The sequence below is a fragment of the Sitodiplosis mosellana genome, unplaced genomic scaffold, assembly GCF_009176505.1.
Source record: "Sitodiplosis mosellana isolate CC-2019 unplaced genomic scaffold, AAFC_SMos_1.0 Smas_scaffold_6226, whole genome shotgun sequence".
Classification (NCBI taxonomy): domain Eukaryota; kingdom Metazoa; phylum Arthropoda; class Insecta; order Diptera; family Cecidomyiidae; genus Sitodiplosis; species Sitodiplosis mosellana.
This window is the reverse complement of record NW_022601467.1, coordinates 9,150,587-9,169,834: the sequence shown is the minus strand read 5'-3', so window position 1 is coordinate 9,169,834 and position 19,248 is coordinate 9,150,587. Positions and strand designations below refer to the sequence as shown.

The 19,248-nt window shown below is 37.7% G+C and overlaps 3 protein-coding genes across 7 annotated transcripts in view; 1 reads left to right on the top strand and 2 right to left on the bottom strand.

Moving 5' to 3' along the window:
* LOC129578936 (uncharacterized) overlaps nt 1-15,369 on the bottom strand; it is a 36,296-nt gene extending 20,927 nt beyond the window's left edge. Inside the window, exons 1-3 of one of the 5 annotated variants that reach the window (XM_055468294.1) lie at nt 14,889-15,369; nt 13,569-14,808; nt 13,128-13,184 (exon numbers count right to left, since the gene is read on the bottom strand). In XM_055468294.1, coding sequence (XP_055324269.1) covers nt 13,128-13,184; nt 13,569-13,973 — 462 coding nt within the window. In that variant the 5' untranslated portion in view covers nt 13,974-14,808; nt 14,889-15,369. The remainder of the gene's footprint in view (nt 1-13,127; nt 13,185-13,568; nt 14,809-14,888) is intronic. The other 4 variants (XM_055468295.1, XM_055468290.1, XM_055468291.1 and 1 more) reach the window with 4 other exon arrangements.
* Nucleotides 15,370-15,481: 112 nt separating this feature from the next.
* On the top strand, nt 15,482-16,885 carry LOC129578947 (U3 small nucleolar ribonucleoprotein protein IMP3). Its single transcript, XM_055468318.1, has 4 exons — nt 15,482-15,747; nt 15,828-16,039; nt 16,116-16,291; nt 16,361-16,885. The coding sequence occupies exons 1-4, from the start codon at nt 15,611-15,613 to the stop codon at nt 16,379-16,381; spliced, it is 546 nt and encodes a 181-aa protein (XP_055324293.1). The 5' UTR covers nt 15,482-15,610; the 3' UTR covers nt 16,382-16,885.
* Nucleotides 16,631-19,157, bottom strand: LOC129578939 (inactive selenide, water dikinase-like protein). Its single transcript, XM_055468298.1, has 3 exons — nt 18,181-19,157; nt 17,532-18,084; nt 16,631-17,430 (listed from the first exon to the last, which is right to left on the bottom strand). The coding sequence occupies exons 1-3, from the start codon at nt 18,685-18,687 to the stop codon at nt 17,300-17,302; spliced, it is 1,191 nt and encodes a 396-aa protein (XP_055324273.1). The 5' UTR covers nt 18,688-19,157; the 3' UTR covers nt 16,631-17,299.
* Between the last annotated feature and the right edge of the window lie 91 nt (nt 19,158-19,248).

Here is a 19,248-nt window from a genome sequence, read left to right as displayed (position 1 = left end):
TGATCGCGCGAGTGCGAGCGCTAGAGAGTGGCTTTTAGCGCATCAAATGTCATGCATCATTATGGAGCGGCGACAACAAAATGCCCACAATTGGATAGAACCGCAGCAAAAATCAATTGGATTGGTGGAATGGATGACTATGCCGCATAACTCTTAATTGTATCGACAATGATTACCCATCGATTTAGAACCGCACACAAACACCAGCAACACAACGAACGGAAAGAAAACCAGGAATTTTCGTAATATCAAAAGTATTTTGTTGCACAAACTGCGCACACCTCGTTCCATGACTAATTCCAAATAAACACAATCGCTAATTGCATGCGGTAGCAGTGAGCATATAATTTATCCGTTTGCAAAAGGACCAGAGAGAATTTGTGGCTTGTTTTAGCATTGAAATCTTTTTTTTTCGTTCGCTGGTTGGATTTTGGTGTGGCTAAATGAAGTTGCAAGCGCGATGCGCGTTTATGGCATTAGAAAAGTGTGTGTGTGTGTTTGTTTGCTTGTTTATGCGCCGCAATAGCAATCGATCGTTGATTGAAGACCTCGATTTCTCTCCCTTTTTTGGTCAATAAGATGTAATTTGAATTTGATTAGTTGGGGTTTTTTTCGTCGGTTTGTACGAAAAAAAAAAATAACAACACAGAAGTTGCGCAATGATAAGCCATACAATAGAACAAAATTAAAGCAAAAGAAAAAAAAACGCTGAATTTAGAACGCATTGTAATCGATTCAGGTATTGCGTTGGTTTCCAAATTGCCAATAGAGAGAAAAAAAAGGCAACCAATTTATATGCAAAAATTGCCAAACACACATGTATGTACTTTTTCGATTCCACAACAAAACGATGGACGCAAATGATGAAATGTGTGTGTGGATGTGCGGTGTGCGCGCGTGCGGCATTTGGGTGTTTTCATTCTTTTTCTGTATGGAAAAATGAACGATGAACAACAACAACAACAACAATAACAACAAAGAACCAAACCAAACAAATTGAATTTTATGAAAATGAATACATACACCGACGAGGTGGTCAGCATGTTGGGCTCTCGTTCGGAATTCAGTGTGGTTATGCACCAGTTACGCTAGTTTCATTTACAAATATGAATTGTTGATGGCACACAGCTGAATCCATGCTGTGAGAACGCATTCATTTACACACACTGTCCATCCGTGTGCGTGTGTATTTGTGCTGCCGAAGATCATTTTTCTCCAATTCCAAATGACATCGACTGCACCATTCGGACCGACGAATACACACCGTGACAAATCGGTCACAAAATGCACTATCATCACAGCAGATTGTTGTGATTCACAAGATGCAATCGGTCGTCTGCGACCAAGAATCATTCATTATTCAAGGCAGAATTCTGCGTGTTTTTCGATGCTACTGCTGCTGTCGACAACCAATGGGAAATGTGTCACGCAAAGTTGATGTCGTAATTGGGCACAATTTTGTTACAAAATTCCAAGAAAATGGTGCGCACAACTCAGCGCACGAACAAAAGTGCTCGCGCACCACATTCACATTCGTCTGATGACTTGGAAGAGTGATTTTGTAGCAAAAACACGACACGAAGGCAACGGTAGAAGCAGCGAGCCAGCCACCCATGCTAACATTGAATTTCCAAAATGATTCTGTTGACCTTAGTTCTGCCTGTTGGATCACCGTATTTGTTTTCGATGATCCATGCGGTTCACCGTTTTCTTACTTGGAATGTTTGCTCGATTCATCGACAGAATGAAAAAAAGTCAAGAGCAGCAGCAGCAAACACAACGATGAAAATATACCAATTGGTGGAGATTAAAGTTTAAATGAATATAGAATGTGGTGTTGGTGGATTTGCGATTTTAATAAATCACTATTACCGCCGAAATGGAAAAAAAATCGTTTAAAAATGGCTTTCAACTATTTGATGGCATCCGGTGTTCATGAATGCGGCATTGATTAAACACAAAATTACACATCACCTGACTCAGTTCAGCCTCAAAACCATTTTTTTGGCTTTTAAAAGCCAACGAACGTTTCATTTCATAGAACTCTTTAGTTTATGTAATGAATTTTCTATTCGAATAAAACCCAGTGGCAAATGCATGAAATAAGGGTGATGTATCACATTCAACTTTTGTGAATGTGTGGCATCTCATGTTTCATATCAATGGTTGTTAATCAAATGGAGGCGACAAACTGATATGAAGTAGACGCCTTTTTTGACACCAACCACATCAATTGTTTCAAACCGTACAGAGCTAAAGTGCATTGCATGGAGTCGAAATTGTAGCACGCGATTAACAATACACGTAACAAATTTCAAGTATTAATTAAAACAATGGATGTACTTTGCTAGCTAATGGACAATGTATCAACGAAATACACAGAAAAAAAAACGTCATGCTCGAGTTTTTTTTTCTCTCTGTCTCTCTCCTTTTAATCTGCTTATAACACAACGACAATATACTTTATTGCATTGCCATTCTGTTTATTTCATTCGTTCGTTCGTTCGTTCGTTCGTCGTTTCCAACTTATGTATGGATTGCACAACATTGCATGAGTGCGTTTCTATTAAAAAAAACGAAAGATTTTCATGTGGCTGCGTTTGTTTCGAAGTGATTTAGACGATGCTTTGTCTCTACTGATTAATTGCTTGAACTCGTTTTTTTTTACAGCCAGGCAGCATATATACACACACACACATCACATTGTTTTAGATTGACGTGCGTCCTTTTGTTCGCACTGTTCTTTTTTCCTCCGTTAATTTTCTTAGTCGTTTGCTACGCACATATTTTCTGTTCGCGTTGAATTCAGTGGTTTTTGGGTAAAATGCGATTATGCATTTGTTGCGGATGAATTTGGAGTTAATTAGCAACAAAATTGGCATCCCCACGGCTATGGAATGAAATGCAGTTTCATTCGAACTCAATTCAATTTTTCACATAGTGTCCGCATAGGTAAAGAACCGTAGCAGCGAGTGTAAGCACCAAAAAAACCTCTCTTTCGTGCATCACCCTTTCATTCAATTGTTGTTCAAATGGTAAATGTTGTTTCGTTTATCTATCGTTGTTCGCACTCGTACAAACACACACACACACATTCAATTCGTCCGCTCATGTGTCTATTGTTATTTGCATTTAAATCGTTGATGAGATTCATTAGACGGATTGTTTTTTTTTCTACTGTTTTATTTTCTCTCTTCGCTCGGTGGTGGCTGTTGAAAGAAAGGTTTTGATTTTTCTGCGCTAAGTGTGTGCGAAAATGTCTAAGCGAATGCTCTGCATAAGTAAGCAACGATCGCGAGAGAAGATCAAGTCAGTGCAACCGTTATCAATTAGACGTGGATGTGCGCAGTTTGCGTCTGCGCGTCTAACATTTACGTTTGCTCTCTCGCGATCTCTCGCGCACACGCGCACACGCGCACACGCGCACACGCGCACACGCGCATTAGACAGCGTCTGCAGTGTACTCTGCTTTTTGGTATTTGTATTCACCACGGCACATAAATTGCGAAGAATGCTTAATAAAATGCATTTAACCGATTTTTCCTTTTGCCATTCTGCTCGTGTTTTTTTCCAGCTCGCGCGTCGCTGCTGCTGCTGCCTCTTTTTCTTCTTCTTTTTTTTCATTGTTGCATTGTTGTGATGTTATCAAACATGCAATTGGTTTTGAAATATCTATCTTTTCTGGAAACAGTTAGACAGGGAATAAGAGAGAAAAAACGTCTACGCTTTTTCATCTATGCCACTTTTTTTCGTTTTGTTGTTGTTGTTGTTGCTGGCTTTCGTTTCGCATCCAAATAAACAGAAAAACAGTAGTAGAAGCAGAGAGAGAAAAAAAATGATACGAAACAAGATGATGATAATAAATCAAAGCGATTATGTGTTTATTATTGCGAAATAGAAAAATGTAACAGTTGTTACTTGCGGTACAGTGCACAAGCACCGATTGAATGAATGAGCTGAAATGATTCTTTGTCATGGCATTTTGATGCAATGCCAATGTTCTTCTGGGAGAGTGAGAGAATCATTGATATTCTTGCGTGTACTCTATGCGTTGCATGCAGTTTCACCAACCCTTTTCTTCCACATCTTCGGTTTTTCCCATTGCGTTTCATTGTGCATGAATTGTTGTTTGCGTAGCCAAAAATGGAGCACATCGATTCATTGATTCCGTACAATGATCGCGCTCGCGCGTTACACACACACACACACGCTCATGCAAAATGATCATCAAACTAATGAACTAGAATTCACAATTTGAATTCTTGTAGCATCAATTAACGGATAACCTTTTAAAGAAACCGACTCAAGCGTGTGTGTGTTTTTCCTTCATTCGCATCGTGATCTTAGGCATATAGATTGCTATTTGGATCACACACCAATAACTTAGCCACTTCTTGGTAAGTTGTGCGATTCAGTGGAAGCCTGAAGGTGATTAATGCTTAACCTCAATCATTATCATTGCATCACTTTCACTTATGCGCACTCGCCATAAGAATAGACAAGAGCTCATCCTCAGGTGAGCCCATGATTACCATCTAAATCAACGTAACGTTGAATGGAACCCATTTTGTCATATATAATATATACACATCATCAAGCGAATTCTTCGGGACCGTTTTTCTTTCGAGGCATAACTCATCCAAATGATGGTGTGTGAGTGAGTGTGTGATGATTCGAAAGAATTTCATAAGAATGGCGGTGAGAATCTCGAAAATTCAACGACCGAAATGTAATTCATAAAAAAGACAATGCATACGAAATGGGTACAGTTCAATTTTTGTTTTGTGGGTTTGGTTCACTTGGCCGATATTCACATGTTGTCTAATCATCTAGCATTTCGTAAGAATGATTTTACGCTCCTTTTCCCATGTATACATCGATGGTGTTTGTTTGTCGTTCGTTTGCATCTGTCTCTCTCTCTCTCTCTCTCTCTTCGTATAAATTTCAGCATAAAACTAAAAGAAACTGTCTCTATGACGCATTTATAATGCACCTTTCGCTAGATAGGTCTTGTATGGTTGTTTTTTTTATTGTGTCTTGTTCCAGTTAATATTATTTGGCGCGTTCTTCCAATGAATCGAGCCATCACACTTTGGATGGATTTTATTTGTTTTCATTTATATTTCGTATCCAGTTTGATTGTATATTATCCAAGTGCTAGTGTGTAAACAAAGGCGTTCATTCGTCACTCAAAGTTCCTATCCCAATCTTACTGACTTGTGGCATGTGAAAATATATATTCGCTTGACGTATGTTTATCAAAGCATCATAAAAACTCTTTGGGTTTTTTTTCTCGTTTTGTTTGTTTCTAATACAGTGGAGAGTACACATCTCGTGCGCCAATTTGCCGATCATTTTCGGATTTTAGCTCATACGTAGTGCAAAGATGCGAGCGAATTAAAATGAAGCAGTTAAAGAGGATGATGAAGAAGAAGACCGTACAAATTGTAATAAGCGATTTTAGATATGTTTTGTTTAGACACTCGAACGAGTTAAACAGAACGCGAACAACGACAACAATAGAAAAATGAACGGCCAATTTTTGCATATGATTGTCTATATTAGCATTTATCTGAAATTATACACTAAAAAATATTTTTACGAAATTACGAGCAGTCGAATCGAAGCAGCAAAACGCAAATAAAGCGAGAGAGAGAGAGAGAGAAACGCGAGCACACCGACTTCTTGTTGTCGTCGTCTCTGTTGTTTTTGTTAGTGTAGCTGTCATATTACACAAGAGCAAAAATAGCTGAAAAGCACTGACTAGTGAAAAGGAATATAAATATAAAATGATCTATGGATATGCGAACAATGGTTTGGCGCGTATGCGAACGACGATACATTATGCTCCGTATGTGGATGGTGTGTGTGTGTGTCGTGTCAGATTTTAGCGAACCGAAAAAAAGCCATAGTTATTATTTATAATCAACGAGGGACGACAGAAACAGGCATTGAATTCACTCGCGCACATCGCATCTGATATTGCACACAAAATCTCTATTTCGTTGCTCATCACCATCTTCTTCTCCTGGCTCGCTCATTCGATCGTTCGCTTTTTTTTCGCGTCATCTCAACCATTTTTGTCATCATTATTTTGTCAAGCCGCGCTCGTTTTTTTCCTTCCTTTTCTTCACCATACATTTTTTTGTTTGTTCACTGTTGCTAAAAAGAAAATGTGAAGCACAAACGTGTTTACGATACCATTCATTTTCTGTTGTTGTTGTTGTTGTTGTTGTTGCTGGTTACAGTTCGAATGTTAAGACAGATTTGGTTGAATTGAAGAAGACAGATTATATTATATACTCATCATTGCAAAATGCATCCGGCCAAAATTGAAATTGCTCAACTGAACGATTTTCTTGGAGCAATTGAAAATGGTTTGCAAATGAAAGCGAAAGATCAGTATCGAAACGAATGATTCTGTACAAAGAATTGGATTATTTAGTGATTATTATATTGCCATATTCGGGCCACAAAAGCCACATAGTCTATATCAGCTATTGAACAGTTGAACGGTCCATAATGGCTAAATCATCTTTCGTTCATCGTCATTGAAAGGTAGGAAGAGCTCTCTCTCTCTATCTCACGAGCTCTCGCCGTACATTTCTATCTTTGGCAATATAAGATCAAATGTTAATGGCTTTTGATTGCTTTGGGAAATCCTATAAGCATACCTGGCAGCTACAATTTATGCTAGAAATTTTCACAGAGCGTCCACACAAAAAAACGAGACCATACACTAGAACATAGATTATAAGTACACACGCGCACATACCAAATGCCCATATGGGCACGAATGTGGTCATATTTCTATTTCTCGGAACATTTGTGGTGCAATACATGAAACGTGATGGACACTGTTTGACTGCTATCATTTTCTTTTCAGTATGTACTATGATTGCCTTGGTTTTTTCATATTTAAAAATAGCATTTATAATGCGATTGTTGTCATGTGTGAGATTCATTGAGTGTTATTATGTGTTTTGTGTAGTTGTGCTTCATGTTTCATCTTCTTTTTCAGGTATCAGACGAAAAACTTTCTGGAATTCTTTGCACTCGTCAAAACCTTCTACGGCTACAGCGAAGGGAAAAAGATTATGAATTATTTAAATGTTGAAACAAAAGCGAAACGCAACGAAGCCATACACACACACACGATCCACGTACAATCTTGCAAACGCATTCATGGAACAGGTATGACAGCATTGTGATTTACGTGCTCTTCATATGGCCGTCTGCCGATGAAACACTCTGATTTATACACTCACCGTCAACGAAGTTTAAGTAAACGAGCGAGATGGGACGAGAGGTATGAGTTGCAGTTGTTTTTTTTTTTTTGTTTACGACGCATCGAGATCGTGATCTTTGCACTTGTGCATGTGGGTTGACAATTCGAGACGAACCGGTAAAAAAGCTATCATTATAGAGCAATATGGAAGATAATAACGACGACAACGACAACGATTACGACGACGAAGACCGAGAATAAAAAGGCAACGAACATGAACAAAAGACGACAACCATATAAAAATAGTACAATGTGGATGAGATTAAGTGAAAAGATTCTTTTTTGTTTCATCTTGTTTATCTTTTGTTTTTCCTCAATTTATTTCTTTTTTTTCTCACTCGCTGTGTGTGCGTTCGAAAACTCGAATAATTTCCACCTTCATTCCGGGTATTTTAAGAAAAAATGTTATCGGTATTTTAGAATTTTTGGGTTGTTTTAACCATTCCGTTGAAAGGCGATTTTTTGGAGGCGGAAAAGACGTTAATCGACATTAAATCTGATAATTGAGTGAATGCGTGTGTGTGTTCAAACGGACACAGTGTCGGTCTTCATTAAACCGAAATCGGAGCGATGGCTAATTTTCTCATCGCATCATCACACTTAATTTGTTCGAATTGATTTCGTGCATTCAATTTGAATATGTCGGATGGGTTGGGCGCTGGGTCGAATGTCGCAAAGGATGGTTGGATGATGATGTGCATGGTAATGATGATACGGTTTGGTGCATGAAAAATCATGAATAGCTTCAATGGATTTGCATATGGTTCGGTTCGTGCAAGTATGACTATGCGTACGTACAAAAAATGAGAGGGGAAAATAAGCGAAAAAAAAAATCATAACCAAATATTTGAAGAATCTTCATGCATTGTCTTTTGCATTGTGTGTTGTGACACACGAGAGGCCGACATTAGAAAACAAGTTCAATTTTCTTGGAAATAACGAGCATTGCGCGTTGACAATAGGCAGAAAAATGGTGGAACATCGAAAGTTGAGAATATGTGCTAGAGTTAGATTCACACAAAGTGAAATTCGACCATAAACAACGGAATTATTTCCTTCATTTTTTTGTCTTTCTTTCGTTCATTCGACGTTGCTTTTGTTAAAGTGTGCAGTGTTTTCCAATCACCACACCATCGAGGCAAGAGTTTGCGCATATTATTCGCCACCGGTTTGTTTGTCTTTGTATGCGCGCGGACGTTGTGCTCTCGCTTAACAAAATTGAAATGTCTACGAACGAAAAAAAAAATGCTCTTTTTTCAGCAAAATCCAAAAGTAAACAGAAAAACGAAATTACTATTTAGTGTGTAGTTGCTTCAATATGTAGCAATCAAGACGCGGTGAAGGCTTAACAACGAAAAAAGAAAAATGAAAGTTGATGATTTTTTTTTTTCAATTTCAAGAACACAATATCGAACATTGTTTCGATTATGCCGAGTTTCAGCGAGTTTGTGTGTGAAGGTAGCAAAAAAAAATCGAATTATAACACATAAATCGATTGTAGAACGGTAACAGATTGTTCGGTGGCTCAATCATTTCGAGAGATGTAAAAGTCAACGGTAAAAATTGAAACAAAGCAATAATGAAAATGAAAGCGGAAAAAAAATATATAAAACTTCATTAGATTTTGGATGTTAGCTGTTTTTTTTCTCTCTCTCTGCCTGTCTTCAATGGAAATGGAAAATATCAAATGGATTTGATGTTGTTTTGCTACAGTTTTTGTGTTTTTTTTTCGGTTTCTCTGAAATGACACGACTTCGTTCGTGCTCGTAGAAACATGATTTCGATTGCAATCGATACCCGAGCAAGTAACAAACACTTCTGGCCCTGACAGGTGCACACACCGAGTGCACACATTGCGAGCGAGCGCGAGCGCAACAGAAGAACGAGCGAAATAAAAGTACATGACGCTCAGCTGAAAACGCATTGTTTACATCAGACACATACTGTGTGGTGCTTGCACTACAACAAACACATTCATCGAAAGCACATTTGTTCGAACAACGGATCGGACCGAACCGAAATGATGTAACTGCAAAATAGACTCCGACCAAATGATTTAATGGCATATAAAACGGCATGAAAAAGCATTAACACTAGAATTCGAAATCAGCAAATTCGAATTGAATATTGTGCACACGGGGACGATGAGGAATTGAAAAATCAAATTAAAAATTTTAATTTAAATTTTCGGATCGATCATTGTTTCTTCTTCTGCTCTCGAATGAGCGTGCGCTCGCGCGCATCTTGTTGTTCATTGTGCGAAAGTTAACATTTAGCCGCGATTTGTTGACATACTGCGCAGCCAGTTTGGCAAAATGCCACCGATTCAAAAGAAGCGAACACACACACATAAAATGTAATAAAATATGCTGGAATAAATTGACGGAAAGGAACATAAAAAAAAACACGATCGCAACATTCGAGAGCTCTTCGAGAGAATCCATTTGAAAATAGGCATGTTGGCTTTACCAGGGAATCGTTTCAATCGTTGCCATTAGTGGTAAATGGTTTGTGTGTACAATTCTCAATACGTTTTCGTTCCTTTGATCGAAATTGCGTCGTTTATTAGTTCGCATCAGAAAATAAAATAAAATTAACGAGTTGAACTATTTTGAAAACATCTAAAAATTACTTTGACCACTCCATTTTCAGTTTGCATATTCAAAATGAACGCATTCAGAGAAAGAGAAAGAGAAAAAGAAGGCCCACAAGAATTGAATTTGAATATTTCCTCATTTCCGCGAAGAAATTGTAATTCGCCTAAGCATGACAGTGAACAATCGTTTCCATAAATTATGCAATGAGCTCCATTTTCTTCTTCTTCTTCTTCGTTTTTCTTTTTCGTCTACTAAAAAAACGATCGAAAAATGCACGAGATCAAACTGACTGATAAAAAGATGAGTAATTATTCGGTGAACCGATTTCATGCAAACAGAGACTAATTTTGAATTTTTCTGCCGTCAGTTACATAAAATAAGGGAAAAAACTGGGCGAACAATGCAAAGCAATTTTTTTTTCTGTTTTGAGCCAGAACACATTTTGAAATGGTTTGGTGATGCGTCGTTTTGGTTTAATAGTTTATGAGCCATTTTCTTCGCTTATGATATATCAGATAAAATCAATGGGCTTAATTAATTCGTGGGAAAAAATTGAGTGCTGAATAATTATTTTTTTGGTCGTTTTGCTTTTTACCTCAAACAAAATGGAATTTTTAGCTCATTTGTATAATTTCAATGATGATGGCCATCCTTTTGTTACATTTGTTTGTCATGTATATATTGTTTTATTGTGGCAACTGCGTCAAACTAATCATCTTGACACTTTCAATGTATACATATCTTCCCATTTTTTCCCTGTTCATTTTGCCAACAATTTTAGCACTATTTATGATGGCGCGTAGAAGCCGAAAGCAAGCACGAATTTCTCACCACAAGAGGGGCAGAAATGTGCATTGCAATATGTTAATCGAGATACGCGATATTTCTGCCAATTTTCTTCAATCGTTTTTTACATAAATCTCTTTAACGATGATGAAACATGAACACGCTTGTAAAGTGATCATCATATCCATCGTATTTGTTGATATCCATTTGATAGCAATCATAAGCCACCCACAATATTTGCCTAGGCACCGAACCAATTTTCATTTTTCACAATTCGAAGAATCAAACTATGTGCAACAAAATCATACCCGAACATACATACGACAGAACGGATTATAAATCGTTTGTTAAGGAGCGACGAAAACGCAACAACGGCAAACGTATGTGTCTGCTGCGATCGTTATTTTTCACTACCATAAATAATATCATCCATTTGACGTAGATATAAAAAAAACCACGTAAAATAAGAACTAAGTATTTCGCAATGGCCACGCTGTTTATCCGTATCGCATATTTGCTCTTTACAATTTTCCATCGCCTACCAAAAAACGAACAACCCAACAACAAGCCAATATTTGCCATTTTCGTATTTCGAGGCGATATGCAATGGAATACATGAACGAAAGAGAAGACCTGTCATCATTAATTCATAGCAAATGCAAAACTTATTTATTGCTTGCTGAAAATCTATAAACTAATTTTAGATTCGCGCAATTACTATCCAGATGCGAATAGATACAATCAACACATACACACACATTCATTTGGTTCGATTGCGCTGGCCTGCTCGCATTGCGTCGCCCGCCAAACACTCAATTACGTTCCATGCAAGCAACAGAGGGAATTGGATCATGAAATAACAGCCCGTTAATATGCATTTAGCCACAAATAATTCATAATTTTTATTCGCAAAATGTGAAAACACACAAAGTTCATGCCAACAAGATAGAGATAATAAGGAAGCAAAAATAATGGTTTAAATAGCACAGCCCAAAATTCTATAGTTGTTTACAAATCACACAATTCAAATGGAATATTTGAACGATTCGTAGAAAAAGAAAGCAAAAAAATCGTAATTTTTTCTAATAATCTCTGTGCTTTGGGGCCGTTTAGATTGTGCTGAATGTTGTTGCTGCTGCGGCTACATAGTTTTCGATAATGGTCAAATAAATAACTTTAACAGCGGCGGCAGGAGCCGTAATAACGAATATACACTTCAAATCTGTTGAGTGCACAAATGAGCCATTGAACAAGTCAGCGCTCAATGCATGTATTTGGTGTTTTATTGTGATAAACAAATCTTTTCAATTGCCATTTCGCTGGAGAAGAAAAAACCGATGGAAGAGAGAAAAAACATATAGGGAATGAAAATAAACACACAACCATTTCGATGTGAATTTCAAAGAAGCGAATTTTCTTGCGTTGTGAATGAGGCGAATGCTTTTATAGGATCAGGTCGAAAATGAACCTTCGACGAAATGAACAAAGTGAATCACCAATCGATGGATATGTATTTTGTATTGCGATTGTTGTTGTTTTTCTCGGGAGTTCTGCCGCTGAGCATTTTTTTTTCTTTCAAATATGCAATTTCGTAGCATTTTCACGTTATCGCTTTATTCATTGCGCTCTTGATTCAATCAAAACAAATCACATGAGAAAGCATCGACACACACACTCACACACACACACATACACACAGTTTAGTTCGGTTCCCCATTCGACCATAACAAATACTATTGATGAATTGCGGCCGCCATCGTCGCCACTGCCGCTACCATCCGATTCGCACGAGATAGAGACGGAAAAAGTGCACATTTTTACAATGCCATGCTATGGCAATGGTAATAATTCTCGATTAAATAGCCTTTACCAAACACTAAAACACAACGGTACCCGAAGAGTTCGATCAAATTTCACCTCAACTCATGATAATTCATCGATTTACGTGTAGACAGCGTGATTAGAAGAAAGTGCACGACCTTTGCATTGGCATATGTGTGTGTAGACAACGACGGCCGCTGTTTCTGCCGCCACCGTGCGCGCACTCTCCTAATGATGCAACCGACCGTTCCATTGCTTTCGCGAAATCGCCGCCGTTTATTTTCTGCATATATCTCGTTGGTTTTCCATTGTTTTTTTTTCTCTCTTCTTTTCATTTTGTTAATGCATTTTTTCTTTTTGTTTTAAATCGATATTTGCAAACGGTCATAAACGAGCATAAACAGCTCAGGTTGCATTCTCATCAATTACTGTCAAAGTTCGTTGACAGAGCCGGAACAAATAAAACAAAGTATAATTTCTAAACATGATTTTGTGTGGCGTCGAAAGAATTGACGTTTTCTTTCCACCTGCTTTTTCTGTCGCGGCGAATATTGTTTTGCAGAGTACAGTGAACACAATCTTACAATGTTTTGTGTGCAGTGAGCACACCATAATGATGATTTTGATTGACTTACCTTTCGCAAACGAAGCAATTCAATTTCGGGTGAACATGATTTATTCCCTTGCGTGTCCTAAATCAGGAAAAAAACAACAACAAAGAAGAAACAAAACCAATTTAATTCGTGACTGATAGAACCGCATGGAAAATCTACAAGTTTTCCAATTTTTCCCCTTCACGCCAATTGGCAATTGAAAAATCATTTTGATATCAACATTTTCTAACATAAATCAATTTGCCAACGAAAGAGAAAGAGAGTCCGGAGAAAAACTAAACTGATTTTGTTTGTTTGCAATTATTAATGACAAATATCATGAAATTATTGACAAAGAAAATCAAAAATGTGGCGAAAGTGATTGAAGATATTTAATTTCGGGCCGATCGGCCAGAAAATGCAAAAACATATTTTATATTTTCGTAAATACTTCCGGTTTGCCTGATCATTAAAATGTCGTACCTGATATCGATGTCGTCCGGAACAGGTTGTGTTGAATACACGCGATGCAATGGCATTTTTGCGCGTTGGCGGCGTCGTTGGTGTTGTTGATTTGCCCGATAAATTTTGCAGTGATTGCTTCAATGGGGAGTTTCGCATAAATTCCTCGAAATCTTCGTCAATTTCGTCAACGACTTTGTGCGACTGTGGCACCGTGGCGGCGGTGGTTGACAAATTCGTTTGTGAATGGTCCACATTTTGAGCGATGCGAAAACTGATTTCAAAATCTAACGGTTTATTTGGCGGCGTGTTTGTATTGAAGGACAATGATCGTGCAAATGTACTCTTAAACTGTGGACACACCGAGCCCGTTGATTGCGGTGTTTTCGGTATGCGCACCTCACTGCTTTGCAAATTTGTTTCCATTTTTTTTCTTCTTTTCTCGCTCACTTTGGCTCGTTGTACTGAGAGAATGTTCTGCTTTCAATTTGGCGCTGGTATTTGCGTTGATTTGCAATTTCACGTTAGTTCAAAGAACAATTAATTGTTTTGATTTGCCGATGGTGTCAACATACTTTAATTTTCTCACTTTATTTTCCTTTCGTCAGAACGAACACGTTATAAACAATCAATGTCAACTGGCTTACGATTGATTTGAATCAAGCCGACTCACATCTAATTAAAAATTGTAATAATTGAATCTAATCTTGTCTATCTTCGTTTTTTTTTCCTCTCAAGAATTCTATTCACACTCACAAAAACACCAACAAAGTTGATCGGTTTCTATTTTGTTCTATCTCTTTTTTATATCTTTCTCCGTCGGCTTTGGCTGTTGTTGTTATTATTGCCTTCTATTATTTCAATATTAGAATCAGTTGTCGTAAACGAAACTATAATCAAACGAATCAAATAAACATAATCGCCGATTGGCAAACCGGTAGATTGAATTTGATGCGATACGTCGCTGTCACAATTCACCGCATACACACAGTTCTTGCGATTTTTTTCTCTCTTTTATTTTCTTCTATGATTTCTATTTTTTTTCTTTCGATTTCAGTTCGACTGCATTCATTTTTCATTGGATTCACCACAATTTGATTGTCGACGGCGTTTTGATTCAATCAAATCATATACATATTTTTTTTTATAATGAAATTTTTTTTTCGACAGTTATTCACATTTGAATTTGGTCTACGGCACCTGTTCATTCCTGTCTTTTGTTTCAAATTCAAATTGCATTGCGTTCGACTGGCTAAACGAGCTATGAAACGAATCAAAATGAAACGGAAGCAAAATATAAAAAAAAAATCCCAACCAAATAAATAATAATATAAAACCGACCAACAGAACGGAACAAATAAATCGCGAAGAACACACGATAGCGCGCTACTAGAAAATCGGTAAACAGATGAGAAACGAAATACTATACACACACTAAAAACGTTCCACAACCGAACTGGTCGACACGTAAATACTGAATAACACGCACCGACTGTTTTCAATCACACCGTACACCGGGCCGACACAAACAAAACGAAACACACAACCGACGACAGAGAAACAAGCATCTCCATCCAATATACAGCAACAACGGCAACAGTACACTTGTGCATGTACTTGGTATGGTTTCGGTGAAGCAAAAGCAATCACACCACTGCACAGGAAAGAAGTGACGATCAACTCAATGCATCGCATTGGCCAAGAGTTTCCGTTCAATCGAATTTCGTACTACGATTCAACGATTATTTCTCATTTAATTCAAAAACATCGAATTTTATCTCAAACAAATGTGGGCCAAATGTAATAAATTGTTTGTTATCACAACTTAAAAACGAGTAAGACATGCAAGTACTTGCGTTTAAGTACACACAGTTTAGTATCAAAGCTATCCACAAGATGCCGACGCTGTGATTATTTCTTCGAATTCAGACAGCACGCTTCGTTTACTGTCAACATTGTGTCAACACACGAGTAGCACGCATTGTTTTAGTCTTTCGGAATTTTTCGGTTCGCTTGTCTTTTGTAATTGAATTGAATTGAAGTTGAGATAGTTTTCGGTGAAAATGGTTCGAAAATTGCAATATCATGAGCAAAAATTGTTGAAGAAGGTCGATTTTATGAATTGGCCCGTCGACAACAATTTACACGAGGCAAAAGTGATGCGAAAATTTCATATTCGCAAACGTGAAGATTACACAAAGTAAATGTAGCAGCATGTGGTTCTGGCCAACTGGAGATCGTATTAAATTTGGATTTGTTTTGATTTCTTTTTTGAAAAAGGTACAACAAATTGTCGCGAACGATTCGAGAATTGGCCAAGAAGATCAGTGAAATTGATGCAAAAGATCCATTCCGTACCGAAATGAGTGCAGCTCTGCTGGAAAAATTGTACGTTCTTGGATTGATACCAACCAAATGGGACCTAAACAATGCAGTCAATATTTCGGCCAGCAGTTTCTGTCGCAGACGATTGCCCGTGGTTATGGTCAGAAGTAAGTCTATTCGAAACCGATTTTTCTCAGTAGGCAATGGTTTCTTATAATATTTTGTTTGCCCATCGGTTTGCAGATAACATGTCAGAAATCATAAAAAATGCCACCGATTTAATTGAACAAGGCCATATTCGAGTTGGTACGGAAGTTGTAAAGGATCCAGCATTTTTAGTGTCACGCACCTTAGAAGATTTCGTCACATGGGTCGATAGCTCGAAGATTCGTAGACATGTCATGGAATACAATAATATGGTAAGTATTCACATTCATCATACTGCTCAACCGACACTAATTCTTTTCGTTTTTTGTTTTTGTTCGCAGCGAGACGACTTTGAACTGTAGAAAAGTTACACTATTTCTTTTTGCATAAATTTTTACCAATAATTTTAAGTGAATTCAATAAATTAGACAATTTCGTTTGTAAAAAATGAATTTTTTTCCTTTTTTTGACGGCGACCATATTTGAACCAATGAACGTTCGTCAGAAACAGATTTTCTTCGTCAGTTCATACCGTATTTTTCTGCTAACTTTTTTTTGTCCATTTTAAAACTTATAAACTATCTATTCGGAGCAATTAGAATCACTTACCATACATTGTGAAATTTATTTTTATTCATGAAAATCAAACAAATATCAAAGATTACCATCAAAACAAAGAATGAGTGACATAACCTAAAAAAACGTAGACAAATATTTGTGTGCCTTATCTTGCTGGGGGGTCAACTACAAATGCTTTTCAAATGAATAGTTGTACATCGGTTCAAAATAAATTCAGTTTTTTTTAATCGTAAAATTTACACTTAAATTTAATTAGAAAATAAACATTGTTTTCGTAGAACTGGAAACATGAATTGTTTTGCTTTTTGATTAGCGTCGAAAGTACCCTCTGATTTTTTTTGTTGTTGTTTGTGTTGAAATGCCAAATTGAGAGAAATAATGGCTTTGTAATTTTTATGAATTTGTCTTTTTTCATCTGGTTTTTCTTCTTTTTTTTTATTTGAGAAACTAGCCGAATATGTTTGATGTATCAAGAATTTTACATTTTTCTCTGTTGTTACATTTCATTGGTAATCTGAATTTGGAGATATAAAGTAGGTAAATGTACTATCATATTTTGGTCGCTTATCTTTTTTTCTTCTGCAGAGTGTTTATTTTTTGTTTTGTTTTTCTAGAAGTACTTCATTTGTGTTTTCCAAATATAAATTGATTTTCATGCAAAAAGGTTTTTTTTTTTTTGTATGTTTTTCTCCTCATAAAATTTATTCTTTAGCTGGTACTTCGATGACTCGTGGTTTGTCGATGATTCGGGCGGTGCGATTACCTTTTTCAACGATGCCAATAATCCAGGCTTGGTAGCCTTCTTGTTTTTCTATATCCTTACAGTAGGCAGCTGAAAATAGAAACGAAACCATATGAATTAACTCCGTCTGTATCATGATGGAATGTTGAACGGGCAAGGAATTTCAAATGAAAATAATAGAGAATACATACCAGCTTGTTCACGTGGTAGGCAAATCAATAAACCGCCAGACGTTTCAGCTGAATGTCCTTGAAGCAATTGGAACATGTTTCCGCACGCTTTGGCAACGGCAGCCATTTTAGCGATGACCGGCAAATTGTGGATGACAAATGATACCTCGTTCTTTTGATGCGATGCCAATGTTTGTGCATGGCCGAGCAAACCGAAACCGGTGATGTCAGTGGAACCGTGCGCATTGTATTTGTGCATCAAACGAGCAGCGGTGCGGTTCAAACGGGCCATCGAATCCATTGCACGATGATATGCCTTTCGAACATCTTCCTCTGACACAACCAATTTTATGCGATTCCAGCGTTCCGGTTGATCCAACCATTGATGAGCGTTCACGGCCACTTGAGTACCCAATGGTTTTGTCAATACGAGTACATCACCAACGACCGCATTGTCCGGTACAATATAGTCGTTTGGCTGACAAATCGACGAAGCAACACCGCCAATTGTACACCATGGGTTCACAACACTTTGGCCACCAGTCACTGATGTGCCAGCCTCTAAAGCCGAATCCTACAAGTGAAACCAATGGGAAATTCCATTAATGAATGAAGAAAAAAAAACCAAAAACACACACACACAGTTATTTGGAATATGATCAAAGCATACCTTGAAACCGCGCATAATTAATGGAATAACAACGTCGCGCTCTTTCTCGGTCATTTTCGTGCTGACAGCCAACAGCATCATCATATTATCACAATCCATGACACCCATGGCATATAAATCACTGAGAACATTGGCACACGCAATTTTTCCCATCATGTATGGATCGTCAACGATTGGATAGAAGAAATCGGTTGTTTGCACCAGACACAGGCCACCATGACGAATCGGTGTAACCGAACAGTCGAGACCGATGCCGATGCGAGGCATGGCCATATTCATGAATTGAGCATGTTCATCGTCCGGCTGTGAATAGTCCTGTTGCAGTGATGACACAAGCTTACCGAGCACATCTTGCGGCACTTTGCAGCCACGTCCTTTCAGGTCAGCATACCGGGTCAATCGAAATGTTGGCTCTAAATCGTGAGCGGTTGGATCGAATGGTCGACGCAATGCGTTTGGATTTTGCATTTCTAACTGTGCAATTGCATCTTGATTGTAATCACCCATCGTGATTGCTCGTTCTCTATCTCGATATGAAAATACGTCGAAACACGCACACTAATACACACACTCACAAAACACACTACAAACGGCTACCAATAAAACTTTTTTTTGCTAGTTTAATTGGAATTTACTTGCGTTTCGATTGAATGTCGTCAATTCACAACTGACACAATCTTCTCGGGAAATGTACTACTATTCCAATGGATTGCAAACCGGCTGTAAAAAATGGTTAAGTATACTTTGATTGCCCAAATTGACTGGCTCGCAATTGCTTTTGTGCTTCGAAACCACTAGTAACGCTTGAAAATGGCGACTGGATGTTTATAAATGTAATGACAAAACTGAACAGCCACTGCTTAATCCATACACATACAGTGCATCTACGATTGTGTGTATCACAACTGCGCTGTCAATGTGGTAGTGGTCACACAACTTAGTTGGCAACACTCTTTGTTTTGTTCGAGGATAAAAGTGCACCGGAATCAATTCGTGCTCAATTCATTCAATGAGATGAACGATTCATGTAAAAAAAATTCGAATGGGAAACTATGTGTTTCAAAAAAG

Coding starts and splice junctions, on each gene's coding strand:
- LOC129578947 (XM_055468318.1), top strand. CDS start 15,611: ATGGTTCGAAAATTGCAATATCATGAGCAAAAATTGTTGAAGAAGGTC. Junction 16,040..16,115: donor GCCCGTGGTTATGGTCAGAA/GTAAGTCTATTC, acceptor ATCGGTTTGCAG/ATAACATGTCAGAAATCATA. Junction 16,292..16,360: donor TCATGGAATACAATAATATG/GTAAGTATTCAC, acceptor TTTTGTTCGCAG/CGAGACGACTTTGAACTGTA.
- LOC129578939 (XM_055468298.1), bottom strand. CDS start 18,687: ATGGGTGATTACAATCAAGATGCAATTGCACAGTTAGAAATGCAAAAT. Junction 18,085..18,180: donor TAATTATGCGCGGTTTCAAG/GTATGCTTTGAT, acceptor TTTCACTTGTAG/GATTCGGCTTTAGAGGCTGG. Junction 17,431..17,531: donor CCTACCACGTGAACAAGCTG/GTATGTATTCTC, acceptor TTCTATTTTCAG/CTGCCTACTGTAAGGATATA.